General features: G+C 43.1%; 2 protein-coding genes across 2 annotated transcripts; one reads left to right on the forward strand and one right to left on the reverse strand.

Moving 5' to 3' along the window:
- The first annotated feature begins 472 nt into the window (after window positions 1–472).
- LOC136442554 (sodium-coupled monocarboxylate transporter 1-like) lies at window positions 473–13,834 on the forward strand. Its single transcript, XM_066439470.1, has 15 exons — window positions 473–507; window positions 2,459–2,614; window positions 3,195–3,395; window positions 3,946–4,011; window positions 6,721–6,772; window positions 7,055–7,122; window positions 7,436–7,590; window positions 7,898–8,038; window positions 8,445–8,574; window positions 9,058–9,259; window positions 9,958–10,112; window positions 11,090–11,304; window positions 11,876–11,976; window positions 12,332–12,453; window positions 13,009–13,834. Exons 2-15 carry the CDS (start codon window positions 2,471–2,473, stop codon window positions 13,174–13,176), a joined length of 1,920 nt encoding a protein of 639 aa, XP_066295567.1. The 5' UTR covers window positions 473–507; window positions 2,459–2,470; the 3' UTR covers window positions 13,177–13,834.
- LOC136442556 (uncharacterized) lies at window positions 4,338–6,497 on the reverse strand. Its single transcript, XM_066439473.1, has 2 exons — window positions 6,246–6,497; window positions 4,338–5,610 (listed from the first exon to the last, which is right to left on the reverse strand). Exons 1-2 carry the CDS (start codon window positions 6,319–6,321, stop codon window positions 4,844–4,846), a joined length of 843 nt encoding a protein of 280 aa, XP_066295570.1. The 5' UTR covers window positions 6,322–6,497; the 3' UTR covers window positions 4,338–4,843.
- Window positions 13,835–17,904: the final 4,070 nt, after the last annotated feature.

Raw genomic sequence — 17,904 nt, forward strand, 5'->3', positions numbered from 1 at the left:
TTTGCAAAGGTGTGGGGTTTCAGAACTCAAGTTTTGTTTTACTACATTTATATAGTGAGTGGGCATGTCATATACTGTGTGTGTGCATCTGCGTATGTGAGTGCGTGTGTATGTTTGTTTGTGTGTGTGTGTGTGTGTGTGTGTTTTAGTAAGGGATCGTATTTGTGTGTAGCCTGGGTGCCATTCTATTTCTACCGGGGCTCCTACACTAGTGTAGTAGCCCCGGTAGAAATAGGATGGCACCCACTGGCTAATGTGTGTGTTTGTGTATGTGTGGGTGTGTGCTTTGCACATCATGTATTTACACAACAAAGACAATTTGGGGCATCAAAGCTGATTCTGTGCACACATTTACTGATAAGGTCTCACAAACACGCAAATTACCCAACTTGTGTAGTCAAGGTAACGGTGCAAACAAGTAACTGACGTCACAAATACGCAGGGTCACGTGATTCAGTTGATCAATCATTCGAACTGAGGAGAGCTGCGCTGTCGGCTAGAAACTTGGTGAGTTCTTCTTCAGTGTGAAGACATTTAAAATCGCCACAAAGCACAGCTTTACCCCTTGTCTAATTGATACTGTTTGTTTATGCAGTGATACAACAGAAGTACTGACGACAACTGCGATAAAATTGTTGTGTAACAGTGTGTTTCATACGCCACTTACCGTCCGGGAGATTACTACTCGCCTCGTGCATTTCAGGTACAACTGACTATTGTAAGACTTGTCACAAAATGATGGCAGTATTTTCCCGGCAGGCATGCGTGCTAATATTTCTTTTCCCCTCCTTACTTCGAGTCTTAACTTACTGCTACCCCGCACACTTTTCGAACTTGATAACTTTGTTTACTGCATGGGACGAAACTATAAGTTACCAAGACTAGAGCAATCTCCTTGACTAGAGGAAACTTTTCAGATCAAGGAGGTTGCTCAAATGTTGGACAGGCCCGTTGCGTAAATGATGCAGAGCCAAGTTACACAACCGTTAGAACCGCCCCATCGGAGTATTTGATTAACGCTTGAAACTGGGGCAAAATGGAGCGTCACAGTGAAAATGGAACTATCAAAAGAAAAGGATATTACTTCAACTGCACTATCTTTGAGAACCTACAACAAGTGATCATGTTTGGACCTAAGCTTCCATCAAGAAATCGTTGTCATTGAGGAAAACGTTCGTTTTCGGGAGAAGTTAAAACACAAGCTTGACTGTTTTCGAAGCAAACACAGAAAAGCGACCATTGTTAAAAGTTAATTAGTGAAGAAAACACTATTTGATGATAACGAGCTCCGCTCAATATCATATAGCTCTTGGCAGGAACTGCTCATTTCCGGCTTTATAGCTCTAAAATTTGCCCAGGGAAGGTAGAGTGTTAAAGAGGGAGTGAACTCACCAGGGAACAGTTACATAAGGACACTTTACATATAGTGTGCTTAGGGAATTAGTAGCCCCCTCCACCTTTTGTATGCTTAGTAGGAGACTCTAGATTATTTAGGAGTCTAAAATGCCGACCAATGTTGACTGTATCCCCCTTGTAAAAGATTGCCGAGCCTGTTAAGCCACTTCAGAGAGTCTGATAGCTTTGGCCATGTGTCAAGTATATATTGGCTCCTGAATTGCGAAGTTATTATACACGGATTTCTTAACAACTTGCTCAAGTTTCAACGCCCAAGTAACTTCTGCGGAGTTAGACTTGAGGTAGAACTTGGGTGGCATTAGGTATGGTTCGGTAAGTTATTAGACCAGGTGCGCTTTTCAAATGTTTGTGCGGTCACGTTCAGCTAAGCACACTGACCAGTGTGCGATAATCTAGGGGTTTCAAATATAGTGACCACCAATAATATGGATTCAGATTACATTTTTTTCCCTGCTGCCTAATTCTGTAAGCAATAGAGAATTGGATGCCAAACGGCTACTTCAGTGTGCTAAAGGTTGATATGTATATATATATATATGCAAATAGGCTTGCACTGGGAAGAAAGTAGGATATGACATTGACGTTGATTTTGGCTGCTATTTGTCCTTGTCTGAAGTACCGCAGCTTCTGAAGTGCGTGCTTGTCTTTGTTTTTGTTTCTGGGGGGTTTGTTTGACATTGATAGACGGCTCACGTTCACGTTTTTGATAAAATAGTCCCCGTGGATGCATGTATGTGTAATCAGGTGTGGTCGGGCGGACGGATTTATGCAATGGGCCGCTTCTGTTCAATTTTCACAAAGCATTTGGGTCTGCTTAAGAGACGAGAACACCCGTCATACCCGTCATACCCGTCATACCGTCACCTAGGTCTGAAAAGTGTTCACGACAACCTAAGATTAGCAAAAAGTCTAAGAACGTAATGTGAAGAAATGTTTGTCGAAATAGTCTTTGCTTTAATTCATTTTCAAATGACTTGTGTAAAGAATTTTAATGTGTCCGTTAAAACCGTCCAAGAAAGTATTTTTGCTTCTGTCCCAATAGTGCTGAGTTACCATGGCAACCGAGCCGCTGTACTTCGGCGTGTGGGACTACGTGGTGTTCTCCGTCATGCTGTGCGTGTCGGCAGGCATCGGGCTGTACTACGCATGCACGGGCGGGAAGCAGAGCACACAGAAGGAGTTCCTCATGGCTGATAAGGTCAGTCACAAAAAACTTTCAGGGCTCATTGCTATTGTTAACTAAAGATTGACTATACCGTTTGTAAGCCTGAACAGAAAGCAACCTACACAACATCGATCAGCACTGCATTCAGCAGCATATATAAAGGCAAAGTTAACATTGAAACTGTGTGTGTTGGGTACGGCAATGCTAGTCTCTGCGTAGAAATTGAACAAGTAGGCGGAATAGTTTGCCGGAGAAGATAGCCAGTCATAGAGTTACGTATATCAATTCATAGTTCGCGGATGGTACTTTTTGCTACTTAAAACGTCTGACCATTTCCAAAATCTATCCAGTTGGTTGAGTAACTGTTCTTTGGCGTCTTTTATTAACTACATGTCTAACCTTTATCGACGTACGTGCAACTCTGTTTGACTATGTCTATTAGAGACTACGAATTTAAGAATACCCTGGCAATTTCTGTTCGTCGGCAATATTGTGCTTTTCTGTCCGACTAGTGATTGTGAGACCAACGGTATATTGCCGTATAGGCTCTAGCTACATGGACAGATTTTACATGTAACACGTTTATCATTGCTTCAATTCGTTTTTTCCCCAGTCCATGTCAATGTTACCCGTGGTCATGTCCTTGCTAGCCTCGTTCGTCTCCGCTGTCACGGTGCTGGGAAGTCCTGCAGAGGTGTACAGAAACGGCACCATGTTCTGGTTTTTCGCGGTGTCGGGTTCCTTGAGCATGGTGCTGGTAGCGAGGCTATTTGTACCGACCTTCTACAACCTGGGCCTGACCAGCACTTACGAGGTTTTTACATTTCTGTTACTACAGATATGCTGTCACTGTTTTACATTTTCGTAATTCGATCATGTGCCTTATAGCTGCTGGATGTAAGGGCCCTGTCACACTTGTGCGTATATTCAAGTGCGCGTGAGTTGCGCATCAACATTTTTTTTGGTTTAAATAAGGTTTGCGGGGGAAAAGTTGTTTTCTACTTTAACCCACCATTGTGCAGCCTAGTGATCGAACCTAAGAAATCAGTTCTTCGGCTGCAAACCAAAAACATGTTAAGACGCAACCCATTCGGACTTGTGACGTGTGACAGGGGCTTTATACTCTTTCCCACTAGAGGCTGCGACCACGCTGCGACCGCTGAGCGCCCGAAGATTTGACAGATTGCTCAACGAATTCCATCGATGAAGAACGATTTGCTTTTACGTTTTGTGTGTTCAGTTGTCTTTTATACCATCCTTTTAGATTTTGTATCATATTCCAATCATTATTATGGAAATAAAGGGTCACACAAATATAACCTATTTCTCCTTGGAAATAATTGGTTTTTATTGTCCCCTTCCAGTACCTGGAAATCCGGTTCTCCAAGACTGTTCGTTTACTGTGTACCGTCCTCTTCGTGGTGAACATGGTCAGTATGTTGAAGAGCTAAGCAAACATTTTATCAACAAGTGTTAGCACTTAGCACCATAACAACATATTTTGAAAACTGTTATGAACGGGTCAAACGAATATTGTTATTTTTCACCCACACCACGCCTTTTAGCCTAAACTCAATCAAGCTCCTGTAACGGATTGCCGCCCTGTAACCGCCTAGCCGTCCGGGGAGGGGACAGAAATCCTCGGACAGCTGGAGTTTGCGTTATACAGACTACACGCCTTTTATCTGAATTGTTAAAGTTTCTAAAGGACAATAGAAACTGGTAGGCTAGAGAAGCAATGGAAATCACACACTGCCACACACCCTTTCTTATTTAATGTAAGTACATGCAGACACTTTTAACGAAACTCAACCAATTTTCGTTCATAATTTTGTATAATGTTGATAGGTGAATGGAGCGTCTAGACACAGGGGGAAAACTCCACACACCATCTGAAGATAACAAATTTTATTCATAAACAAACCATATTGGGTTAGGTACTGTCAATAGTTGTCGACATGAATGGCAAATACTTCATCATCATATTTGTGAATTACCAAATAACGTGTGATACTGATAAGGCCGCAGGGCATTAATGGTTCGTCGAGAACATGCGGATATACTATTAACTCATTACACATTGAATTTAACTTTCTCAGCTTTTAACTCAGTACACATTCAATTTAACTTTGTCAACTTTTAATTCTGTACAAATTGAATTAAACTTTCTCAACTTTTACTATTAACTCATTACACATCGAATCAAACTTTCTCACCTTTCAACTCAGTACACATTCAATTTAACATTGTCACTAGACAATATCATTCCTCTGAACCGCTTGTGTCAGAGATACAGCAAAGCCATCTGCAAACCCTTCTGAAACCGGCGAAAAGCCGTCGAACCTTGTTTCTAGCATTCAGGTTCTCTTTTCCCGTGGTTTGCTCATGTCCAGATGTGTCATTCTCTTCCGAGCTCAAACGATCATGTAAGTCTGACTCTGACTCTGTTGCTCTGTCGTCGTTGTTGCCGTCAGATGCAGTCATCTGTTCCTGCTTATCTCCGTCGAGCTGTGGAAGCCTGTCAGATAACTTCTCGTCGTCTTGTTTCTTCGCAAATTCTTGTTTCTCTCCTGAAACTGCAGCGGACATCTTGTCGCTATTCAGGGAATCCAGACTATATTTCCGCCATGTCCGCTTCCGAATGCGACGCTCCTCTTCCTTCATGCGTTTCCTGCATCGGTCTCTCATCGCCTTGACGGTTTTCTTAGACTCCTCCGTTCTAAGACTGATCTTCTTCTCATGTTTGTCTTTCAATGACAAGTGTCCGTCTTCAGTCTCCAGAGCCTCCGGGATGTCTTCGATAGTGTACAGACGATCTGTGTCGTTAGGCGGCGCTCCTAACTTCTCGTCGGCAGGTGCGTCTTTGGTCACCATTTCTAGGATGGAGATCGGTTCCAGACCTTTACTGCCGGGAAACTTCGGTTGGCCTGTCACCTCACCATGGCGTTCTCTTTCGAACTGTCGCAACCCTTCTTGTATGTCGTCCACCGTGTACAACGGCTGGGTCCCACTGTCTTCATTATCAGAATCTACGGCAAACACAAAGCAGAATGAAAAAGACACATTATTAGTATACATTTGATTAATAGAAATAAAAAAATCAGGATCTTTTTCTCTATTTTTCAGTAGGATTGAATGTATCATAATGACATAAGCTGTAACTATTTCGCCCCCCCTTCATTCCCGTCTATTTCCGTGAGAGTATACATGTCTACATGCCGCATGGTAAAAGACATGTTATATGGTTCGCACGTGCCACGGATCAAAAGCTACATCAAACACATTGGACACCGTGTGTTTCTTGGCACGTTCAAGTAAAATTGCGGCAACACGTTGGCTAACTGTATCAAAATGATCGTGACCAAGTTGAAAGAACATGCCATGTATGACTGACGAAAGTGATGAAGCTATGAATACCGTGTAATGCAGTGAAACAACGATACAACGTCAAGTATAGAAATTACAATAAGAAAATATACACATTTTGTCAACAAACAAACAAATAACAACATATCAAATAGGTACATTGAAATTATATAATACACGACTAAAGTTCACCTGACAAAGGAGATCTCAGCGTGGCCGCAAGGCAAGGCGAGAGTAGCTGTCCAAGGGCATGGAATATCTATCTTAACTGAAGTGAGAACTTTAATACTTATCTTACCTTGTGCTTCTGCCTTTGAACTGTAGTCGTCCTCTTCACCTATATAGAACACAACTGTATTCCCGACGTCCGACATTGCACTAAGTTGTCGCAGATTTTGAGTCCAGCGTATGGCTGAAAGTCAAGTCTCCCAACACAAGATCACGCCTCTTCTTTCACTGACTGACGGCGCAGATTGTTTTCTTGGCAACACTGCAACAGTCAGGGTAGATGACGTGTTCTACAACACGCTACATCTAAACAATGGACGTGTCGCCATGGAGACGGTTGTTTGATAAAACGATGGTGCGGTATTCTGGAATGCCACTCGCGATCCGCTGAAACGTTCTATGGACCAAGGACATTATTTTTAAGTCATTGTCTATGGACTAGTTTATTAGTATTGTATGCCATATGTTAAAGGTTGACTGTATGCTGTATTGCATTTCTATCGTAAGTGCTAGGTTCATCGTATTTTTGTTTGTTTCGCCTGCAGCTGGTGTACATGGGACTTGTTCTCTACACGCCATCCCTGGCTCTTAACGCAGGTGAGTGTGATTTTACAAATATATGAATATGTTGTGACCTGCTAGGAACACACGTCAGAAGCAATAGCTTCTATCATAAAATGTACAGACAAATAAAGGATGGTGTCACTCGTGTGTCTAATAAAAGTGCACTCTGTATTGTCTGTTGTATATCAAATAGAACAGTTCGATGTGAGATTTGCCAAAGATTGTCATGACATTGATATCAAATCAACCTCGTGGTTAAATTTAATCTGATAAAGATTTCTTATGTCGATGACTTCTTCTTTTGTTCGAATGTAGTAACTGGCCTGACGCTTTGGGGAGCCGTCATAGGGATGGGCGTGGTCTGCACGTTTTATACTAGCTTGGTAAGTGACGTATTGCGGTATCTTTAAGTAATCTCCAAGCAAATCTATCGATGGCAAGGCAGTATCAAAAGGGCCAACCAGTACCAAATGCCATCTGACTGGCCCCTTTGACACTGCATTGACACTTATAGATCTGCTTGGAGATTATCTTTAAGTTGATGGTCGGTTGATAATATAGATATCATGGATATGTGTAAAGAGATAAACAAGATCACAGGCAAGTGTTCTTCATGGTGATGTGATCCTGCTCACAATGCAAATGTTCTCTCCAGTGTTTCCCCGTGGTTTACATGAGGTTCTTGTCTCCCTTCAGGGCGGTATGAAGGCTGTGATGTGGACAGACACGTTCCAGGTGTTTGTGATGGTGGCCGGGTTTCTGGCCGTCATCATCCAGGGAACTATCGAGGCAGGCGGACCGGCTCGCGTCTGGGAAATCAACCGTCAGGGACAGAGGCTGGAGTTCTTCAAGTAAGAAAGGATGTTTTATTTTTTTAGCGCGTTACAGGTTTATGATAAGATCTTTACTATATATATCCCCTAAAATGTGTCTGGCTGTCAACATCTTGGAATTATCAGATGTGTGTGGATGGAATGTGCAAAGACAAGACATGTCACGTGGAAGATCAGACTGATTGTAACTTCAACTTTGAACACATTTTGTAAATATATATACACCACCGTTTTCTCCAAAGAGCTTGATGTTTTAAGAACTTACACTCGCTGAAAATTAATCCGTCTTGTTTTCACGTCTTCCTTCCCCTTGACCCGGCTGAAGTTTTGACCCAGACCCGCGGGTTCGCCACACGACCTGGAACATCCTGGTGGGAGGTTCGTTCTTCCGATGTGCCATGTACGCAGTTAACCAGGCACAGGTGCAGAGGTACCTCAGCTGTCCGTCCATTAAAAAGGCACAGCAGTGAGTATTGATGTTTGAAGTCTTCACTATGTTTAAAGATACGCAACGAAACAGAAAAATCAAAAGGCTCTTCAAATGAAGCCCGTGATTTCTTTTCTCCTCCGATGTGAAGGAAGTCCACTCCCTCTGCCTCATACTGTCTTTATGTACGGCTCGCACCGTTAGTGCGGGAGTGCTATATGTGGACACATTTGCCCTAGGTCGTCGTACAATGTCGCAGCATTTTCAAGCAAGCTAGCTGCAGACAGAACCAACCGCTGACAACATTCTAAGACTGCTAACAAGAGAGCGAAATTTTGCAGGACATTTGCACGTCTATCCCCGGAATGCCCTCAGATCCCACGACGTATGTGGTGGGCCCGTAAGGACGATAAGATAAGCCCTAATGGCTAAAATTGTGTTACAGAGCTCTCTACTGGAACATCCTGGGACTGATAGTGTTCATCCTCTTCGCGGTCCTGAGTGGAATGGTGATGTACGCACGGTACTATAACTGCGACCCGAAGACTGTAGGATACATCCAGAACTCGGACCAGGTGGGCTATTTTACCCTCCAACCAGAGGAGAACTGCGAAGATTGTGACCTTCTCATATGCCCAGTTTTCTGAAGGCCGGTGGTGTTGTAAAATGTTGGGTCCGGCCTTGAGAATCGGTCCGGGACGTGGCCTAAAAACGACGAAAGCCTATACGTACAAAGTGTACCAACCAAAGCTCTGTTCCGGCCCGGTCAGAAACCGAGGCAGATGAGAAGGTCGCCACCTTCGCAATCACCCTCTGGTTGGATAGTTGTTTATTCGGCTTTTCTTGTTAATATTTGCTGTTAGAAGGTTGCAGCCCCCATACACGAACAGTCACAGGTCCCTGAGGCCTGAGTAGGGAATGAAAGATTTCGCGGAAAGTGACACTGGTTTTTGTAAGAATGAAATACATTTTGAGCGCGATGTGCAAAATAGGCTTTTCACGGTTTTCCCATATCCTAGTGCTTCTCATATCTACTCAAAAGCTGTCTATACCAACAGATGATGCCGTACTTTGTGATGGACATCCTGGGTAAGTTTCCGGGCATGCCTGGTCTCTTCACGGCCTGCGTGTTCAGCGCGGCCCTCAGCACCATGTCCTCGGGACTGAACGCGCTCGCCGCCGTGGCGCTGGAGGACTTCGTCAAGCCCTGCTTCCCCGACCTCAGCGACGAGCGGTACACCTGGATATCTAAGGTTCTAGGTACGTACATACGGCTCAATATCCAAAGTGTGTTCACACGTACTTATACAACTTATATATCAGCTATACCGACCTCGTGATTTGAAAATCATAACTAAAGGCGGCCTGGTTGAACAGAAGCCATCTTTCCTATCAAAGATCTTCTTAGCTGTTGAATTGAACGGAATGGGACGTAAAGCAGAAGACCTGTTTTCGAATACAGCCACACGTTAAAGAACCACCACACTCAGCAATAAGAGTAGGGCCGTCCCGGTGCAAGTGCAATCCCATCAGTCTGGTCTTGTGCAGCTGTTAGTTATTGTGCAAAACTGGTGTTTTACGTATACATTACGCCGTAAAAGGTGATTTGCCGATTGTGTGAACAAACAATGAACATGCAGGTGGGAAGAGTTGGAAACCACGGAGGCCTCTATTCGGTCACGTACTGACGCCTCGTGTTAAGTTTACTCGCCTGATTGTTGGCATCACCAGACACATAAAACCCCCTGTAGTTCCAGAGCAAGCTGCTAGGAGGCCCAAACCTACACCATTTATCCTTACATCACAAGCTATCTGCCACCAAAAAATCAAGAGAGATACAGACAAACAGATAGACAGACAGACGGACACATCCAAAACAATGTCTCAATTTTTCATGGAGATAACTAGTACATCTTAAACAATATCTATAACCCAATGCGTTTCCTTCTTCACACCAGCCATGGGGTTTGGCCTGTTGACGATCCTGATGGCGTTCATCGCCTCTAACCTGGGCCCGGTGTTCTCAGCGGTCATCAGTCTGTTCGGCATGATCGGCGGCCCGATCCTCGGGATCTTCGTGCTCGGCATGATGTTCCCGTGCGCAAACAAATGGGTGGGTGTGCATGAACTTGTCAATTTCACACAAATGCATGTATCTATAAAGCATGTAGTCGCATTTGTTTTACAACGTATTACGTGTGTTTTCCATACGTTTCTTTCATTAAACGGTAGGCTTCACTGACTCGATTTAATGGATGACATCCGCGCACGAAGGTTGTCACGGGAAAAGCGAATGATACTCAAATATATCCTAAGATTTCGTGCGAGAAATGATCATAGGTGGCGCTTCTACGGGAGGGCACGGTGTTACGTGGGTTCCTAGGGCGGTGCCTAAAATCGATCCATTTTATATCAACTCGTGTTTCAAAAAGTCTCAAAAGTCATTCTAATTGTATGCAAAGCCACCTGGATATGTTTGCGAAAGTTTTCACCAGCTTTAAGTGTGCTGTCTTGTATATTTCCACATTTTACTCATCAGGACGATAAACCCTATCAGAGCCTAATCTGCAGTATCACTCCCGGCCGGTGCGAGAAAAGTGGCTTAAACGACCGTCAAATTGCCAAATTTAGGTCTTGTCGCGAATGGGGAAATCGCGAAAGGCTCGCGAAGGAGTTTTCGTTTTTGAGGATGCTTTGACTTTGATTTTAAAAATGTGAGCATCTGAAATCAAGAATAACAATATTGAGGACATTTCACTAACAAAACAATGGGATATTAGATATTATATTTCTTTCGCATTTTACCAACAGAAATGGTCGAGTGTACATTTCCGTAAATTGTCACGTAACTCACGTTAGAAAGGTCTATCACGTCCAAATTTGAAAGCTATTTCGTTCAAGAACAAGACGTTAAACAAATACAAGGGTGATTAGTCTGTTTTCTACTAATAGATCCAATTTTTCTTTCCAAATGCTGTACGATGTGTGGATTACTTATTGGTGCAATATGACCTTGGGCGCAAGGGGGAGGCGCTTGATGGGTTTGATTTACTATGAGACTATTTACTATGTTCATGTTCTATTCCGCAGGGAGGTCTTGCAGGCCTGATATGCAGCCTTGTCCTTACCCTGTGGATCGGGATGGGCGCGATCGTGTGGCCGCGGGCTCGGGCGATGCCGCCGATCTCTACCGAAGGATGTTCCGCGAACGTCACGGCAAACTTCACCACGAGCTCCACCATATCTGTGACGCTGATGACTCAATACAACATCACCACTGCGGCTGGACCCACTGACGATGGATAGTAAGTAACAATTACATCTTCAAAGCTAGTGTAAGAGGTTTTCGTCATTTCGAATGGTGACGTAAAGCCGGCGTCCCCTTGTATTTCATTTAATTGATTAATTTTACCAGTATGAGGAAGCTTCAGGCGTTGGCCTCAAGCGTCAAGCCTCTGATCGTAAGAGAACCCAACACACTTATCGAGAAGAGTAGAGGTGACCCGGTGTGTTTGGCTGAAAACACGAGGCTTAGTGAAGCAACATTGCGCTACTAGCTACATATACTTGAGCATCATGATTAACCTCAATCGACAAAAAAAAGAAGAAAAAGAACTTAGTAACCTTTTTTCCAAGCTCCGGTACCAGTTAATCAAAATGACTATTAGCGGAAGTTGCTCACTAGGGCTAGCGGTCAACACTAATCACTGTCGACGATGTCAACCTTAAAGCTTTGCCTCAACGTTCAGGAATGCCGTAACCATTATTCTTTACCTAAATTGCATCACTGTAAGAAAAAAATGTCGTCATTATCACCAGAAGGAACAGTGTGACAGTAACGGGTTTCTGACAGATAATGTTCATTTCCCCATGCAGTCCCCCTGAATCAGCGCTGTACGAGCTGTCTTACATCTACCTCGGAGCGGTGGCCACGCTGAGCTGCGTCATCGTGGGACTCTTAGTCAGCTTCGTAACTGGTATGTGAACTTTGCTAATCATGATTATAATTAATGTTGTTGCCTGTCGTCAGGATCATGCAAAATTCTGATTGAACTGTAGGAGGGGGATCTGACAATGGTATCACTGGATTCAGGATTGATTCATCATGAAACAATTCGACAGATAGCTTGTGCAGAAGTTCTGAAGCAATCAATTGCAAGCAAGCAAATTGTATTTGTAGGAAAACTGCTTATGTTTCTTACGAGATACACAGTCAGTTTCTGCAGAAAGGCGAGTTCATAAGGTGACATTTGCGTAACGACAGTCACCTGTGTTCGAATATTTCTTACTTTAATCCAGAAAGAACAAACACGTTTATCTGTTTGTTCACAGGCCCACAGGATCCGAAGAAAGTGGACCCTAAACTGATCGTCCCGTTCTACGACAGCGTGTTCTGCTGCCTGCCCAACCGCTGGCTGGAGTGGCTGCGCTGTGGAGTCAGACATGGGGAGGGGGTAAGTAGGGATGTCCCATCGGCAGACTGGCGAGTAACTCGGTAAAAGTGAGCGATAAGTTAGTACTCAACGATCAATCAGCACTAACATGTTGTTCTGTTAAACAATATGAGCTAGGAACCTTGCCAAAGAGAATTCGTCAACCAGCCGATAACACATCAGCACCAAGGACAGACATCGTGTGTGTGTGTGTGTGTGTCTCTGTTTGTGTGTGTGTGTGTATGTGTATGTGTATGTGTTTGTGTGTGTGTGTGTGTGTGTGTTTGTGAGTGAGTGAGTGAGTGAGTGAGTGAGTGAGTGAGTGAGTGAGTGAGTGAGTGAGTGAGTGAGTGAGTGAGTGAGAGTGAGTGACGTCTCAATCTACAGTAAGCCTGGTATCCATCCTATTATAGCTCCAGTCCGCTTCTCTGGTAAAAGGGTGGAAAGAGAGGAATGGGCTCCTTCACCTACATGTAGTATTACAGCCCCCACGACCTATAAAATGCAATGGGGGGTTACCTACCTACCAATATTTACGTACCTTATCTTACCTTTTACTTATCTCCTTGTTTACAGGACAAGGAAGCTGTAGACATCAGTATGTCAACGGCCACTAGCAACCCAACATTTTCACCAGACGAAGAAGCGAAGGAGCACGGAGGTTCTTGGAAGAAGGAGAATGGTGTATCAAACTTCAGTAATGGTCACCGCATAGTCGTGAATGAAGAATTGACCAGTTTATAAGTCCATAATCATGTTACAATATTCGTAGCTTAGTGTTTCAGAAGACAGTTGGTTCAGTTTTGTAGAACACAGTTCGAAGAAAATCGTAAGTTCTGTCTTTTGAAGCAATAGGTTGTAATGGCGAAGCCTCTTGTCTTACTTCTTTTATGTGCCAGGAAATGATATAAGCACCGATTCTGAAGCGTCCTCAATTTATGACTAGAAAGCTCCTGATCTAACCACTCGCGCAGTCCCTCTTGTGCCGCAAGTATCGGGATTTAAGAATCGGCCCATCTCTGATTCATTCCTGGTGTTTTGGTAGTCAGAGAAATAGACTCTAGATCCAGGACAATATCAGGAAAGACCTGGACTATAAAAAAACACATAAGACATAAGAGCCCATAAGAGCTTCATTCTCGGCTTATACGTCAAAACATAATTTTGAGATCATGTCTGCTGAACATTTTCGGTCTTCGGTCGGAGCCTTTGCAGAAGTGAACTTTTCGCTGCCGGATACATTACTAGAATTGTAGATTGAACAGGTTGTTAAGGTACGATGTCTTTTCTTCTGTTTAAACAGGTGATTTAAGATAACATGACTTTACAAGGTAGCGTGCACAGTTATGCACAGTAGTGTGTTTTCAGTAAACCAGTCTGCATTTTGCAGGTTTGTTCTAGTCATATCATTTTGTGGTCTATTGTTTTTCATATAAGTGGAGGAACAGGTCAGGAAAGGGCCACAGTTCTCTAGAGAAAGTGGATGATGTCCACATATATCATTAGAATACACTTAACGTACAAGAAGTGATGCATACATGAATATAGGCGGCGCTTCGCAGGGCGGCCACGGTGTTATATGCGCCCCTCGCACGGCGCCCAACAATCGACCCTTTTAGATCAACTACAGATTTATAAAGTTTGAAAAGCCATTTGAAATATATATCAAGACGTCTGGAACTGTCAGAGAAAATGAATACTAGCATTAAGCCTAACGTGTTGTTTATTTTCAAACTTTCATATGACGAGACGATATACCCTATGAGAGCCTAACCTGCAGTACCGCTCACGGCCGTCTCCTAAAAAGTGACTAAGACGACCATCAAATTGCCGAAATTCGGTATTTTCGGGAATGGGGAAATCGTAGAAGGCTCGCAAAGGGATTCCCATTTTTTAGATTTATTTGGCACATCCAAATTTTAATTCTACTTTGTGCAACAAGGAGACGTTGACCAAACTAAACCCTTTTTGACTGTGTCTCTGTCAATAGATCCAATTTCTTACAAAAGGCTGTAAGGCGTGTGGTTCACCAACTTAAAGATAATCTCCAAGCAGGTCTATCGGTGTCAATGTCAATGGCCAACAAGGTGGCTTTTGGTACTGGTTGTCCATTTTGATACTGCCTTGCCACCGATAGATTTGCTTGGAGATTTCTCCCCAAAGCGTCAGGCCAGTTACTACATTCGAACAAAAGAAGAAATCATCGACAAAGAGAAAACATTTTAGGAATAAATTCAAACACGAGGTTGTGTTTGATCTCAGTGTCAAGAGGACAATCTTGGGCAAATCTCACAACGAACTATTCTATTTGTATAATTTGATATTTCATTTATTCCTTATTTAACCAAGGGGAAACATGTCGCCATGTAGCACAGAGTGCACGACATTAGTGCACGAATACAGACATTGTGCACGACATTATTAGACGCACAAGGGTGCCACCATCCTTTAGTTGTTTGTTTGTTTGTACATTTTATGATAGAAGCTAATGCTTATGCATATGGCTACTGTTCGTAGGATGACACTACACGTTCATGTTAATGTATTTGTAAAATCACACTCACCTGCGTTAAGAGCCAGGGATGGGGTGTAGAGAACAAATCCCATGTACACTAGCTACAGGCGGAACGAACAGAAATACGATGAACCTAGCACTTACGATAGAAATGCAATCCAGCATACATTTCAGTGTATCAACCTTGAAAACATGACATTAAATTTTGATAAACTAGTCCATAGACAAGGACTTTGAAATTATATATTTGGTCCATAGAACGCTTTCAGCAGATCGCGCGTGGCATTCCAGAATACCGTACCATAGTTTTATCGAACACTCGTCTCCATGGTGACACGTCGATTGTTTAGACGTAGTGTGTTGTAGAACACGTCATCTATCCCGACTGTTGCAGTGTTGCCCCCAAAACAATCTGCGCCGTCAGTCAGTAAAGAAAAGAGGAGGCGTGATCTTGTGTTGGGATATCTTGACTTTGGACTCCAAATCTGCGACAACTTGACATCATAATGTCGGACGTCGGGAATACAGTTCTGTTCTATATAGGTGAAGAGGACGACGCCAGTCCCAAGGCAGAAAGACAAGGTAAGATAAGTATTAAAGTTTACACTTCAGTTTAGATAGATATGGCATGGACAGTTACTCTCGCCTTGCCTTGCGGCCACACTGAGATCTCCTTTGTCAGGTGAACTTTATTCGTGTATTATATCGATCATTTCAATGCTTCTTTTTGATATGTAATTATCTGTACATTTGCTGACAAATTGTGTATATTTCTTATTTGTACTTTGTATATATTACGTTGTATTGTTGTTTTACTGCATTGTGCGGTATTCATAACTTCATCACTTTCGTCAGCCATACATGGCATGTTCTTTTGATTTGGTCACGATTCTTTTTATTCCGTTTCCCAACGTTGTTTCCTACCAAAGCCACTCCTAAATTGCCCAGATTTCACAAAATTCCACCAAGAAATGATTTTCGAATCCTCGAGCTCGTTTCTACTTGTTTAAGTCTCCCATCAAGCCATAACGGTAAGACGGGGTTGGCATAAAAATGTAACCACTATTAATTTAAACCTGGTGAGGGCAGATGACTTTAAAAACATGGAGACTGTAAAATTCATCGTTGGAAGATTAGTTGATCACATAGCCAGGATATATGGAGGGGGTGAAGTTCTGATTGAATAGTCGCATTGTCAAAACACACAATCGAAAATCAATCATACCAGCATTTGAGAGAGAGAACTTGTACACCAGCATATAGGATCTTATTTATTTCTGTTAAACAAATGTATAATGTGTAACCTTATTTCTCCTGTGTTCGCCGTAGATTCTGATAATGAAGACAGTGGGACCCAGACGTTGTACACGGTGGACGACATAGAAGAAGGGTTGCGACAGTTCGAAAGAGAACGCCATGGTGAGGTTACAGACCGACCGAAGTTTCCCGGCAGTAAAGGTGTGGAACCGCTCTCCATCCCAGAAACGTGGACCAAAGCCGCACCTGTCGACGAGAAGTTAGGAGCGCCGCCCAACGGCACAGATCGTCTGTACCAGTACACTATCGAAGACATCCTGGAGGCTCTGGAGACTGAAGACGGACACTTGGCATTGAAAGACAAACAGGAGAAGAAGATCAGTCTTAGAACGGAGGAGTCTAAGAAAACCGTCAAGGCGATGAGAGACGGATGCAGGAAACGCATGAAGGAAGAGGAGCGTCGCATTCGGAAGCAGACGTGGCGGAAATATAGTCTGGATTCCCTGAATAGCGACAAGATGTCCGCTGCACTTTCAGAAGAGAAACAAGAATTTGGGAAGAAACCAGACGACAAGCAGAAGTTATCTGACAGGCTTCCACAACTCGACGGAGATAAGCAAGAACAGAAGACCGCATCCGACGACAAGAAGGTTAACCCTGGATCGAAAGCTGAGAAGATCGATGACAGAAACGCGGCATGCAAGCTCGCAGGCACATCATCGGAAAGTTCAGATGTTAGATTGACCACAGATGCAGTACCCTGGAACGACGAGTCAGACTCACACAATCGTTTGAGCTCGGAAGAGAATGACAGATTTGGACATGAGCAAACCAAGAGCGAAGCGAACTTGAATGCTAGAGACAAGGTTCGACGGCTTTTCGCCGGTTTCAGAAGGGTTTGCAGACTGCTTTGCTGTATCTCTGACACTAGCGGTACAGAGGAATAATTTTGTCTAGTGACAACGTTAAATTGAATGTGTACTGAGTTCAAATTTGAGAAAGTTAAATTCAATTTGTACTGAGTTAAAAGTTGAGAAAGTTAAATTCAGTCTGTACTGAGTTAAAGTTGAATTCAAAATTTACTAAGTTGAAAATATCTCCGCATGTTCCCGACAAACCATTAAAGCCCTGCGGCCTTACTAATAGCACACGTCTTTTGATAATTCACAAATATGACGATGAATTAATGGATTTGCCATTCATGTCGACAAGTATTGACAGCATGTAATCCAAGATGGTTTGTTTTAAATAAAATATTTTCTTCTCCGAGTGCGGTCTTTTCCTTCTGTCTAGACTGACGACTATCAACATTACAATATTATGAACGAAAATTGATAAAGTTTATTAGAATCGTGGCAAAAATAGTTGCTCGAGCAACTGGATAAAATTTTGAAACAGACGATTCAGATTCATTAGAATCGTGTTTTATCAGTATCTATTGAGTAACTGTGTAGTAACATTAAGAAAAGGTGTGACAGTTGGTGATTTCGATTGCTTCTCTAGACACGCCTACGCGTTAGAAAAGGTTAGGAGAAGACGATTAAAAAGGGCTTGACTAGTTAACTTAAACCACCGGCCACTTGTTGGCTTTGGCTGGCTGGGGCATGGGAGACAAGTCGGCCTGAAAATGAACCTACCTCCTTACCACCATGCCAACTCAAACTGCAATCGCTCAGTTTATATTGCTTTATTTCGAAAAC

Source organism: Branchiostoma lanceolatum, chromosome 9 (genome assembly GCF_035083965.1).
Source record: "Branchiostoma lanceolatum isolate klBraLanc5 chromosome 9, klBraLanc5.hap2, whole genome shotgun sequence".
Classification (NCBI taxonomy): Eukaryota; Metazoa; Chordata; class Leptocardii; order Amphioxiformes; family Branchiostomatidae; genus Branchiostoma; species Branchiostoma lanceolatum.

Bases quoted from the DNA above. Each gene is read 5' to 3' on its own strand.
- LOC136442556 (XM_066439473.1), bottom strand. From the start codon at position 6,321: ATGTCGGACGTCGGGAATACAGTTGTGTTCTATATAGGTGAAGAGGAC. The intron at 5,611-6,245 runs GTAAGATAAGTA...TGTTTGCCGTAG, and splicing joins TTCAAAGGCAGAAGCACAAG to ATTCTGATAATGAAGACAGT.
- LOC136442554 (XM_066439470.1), top strand. From the start codon at position 2,471: ATGGCAACCGAGCCGCTGTACTTCGGCGTGTGGGACTACGTGGTGTTC. The intron at 4,012-6,720 runs GTCAGTATGTTG...TTTCGCCTGCAG, and splicing joins TCCTCTTCGTGGTGAACATG to CTGGTGTACATGGGACTTGT. The intron at 8,039-8,444 runs GTGAGTATTGAT...ATTGTGTTACAG, and splicing joins TCCATTAAAAAGGCACAGCA to AGCTCTCTACTGGAACATCC.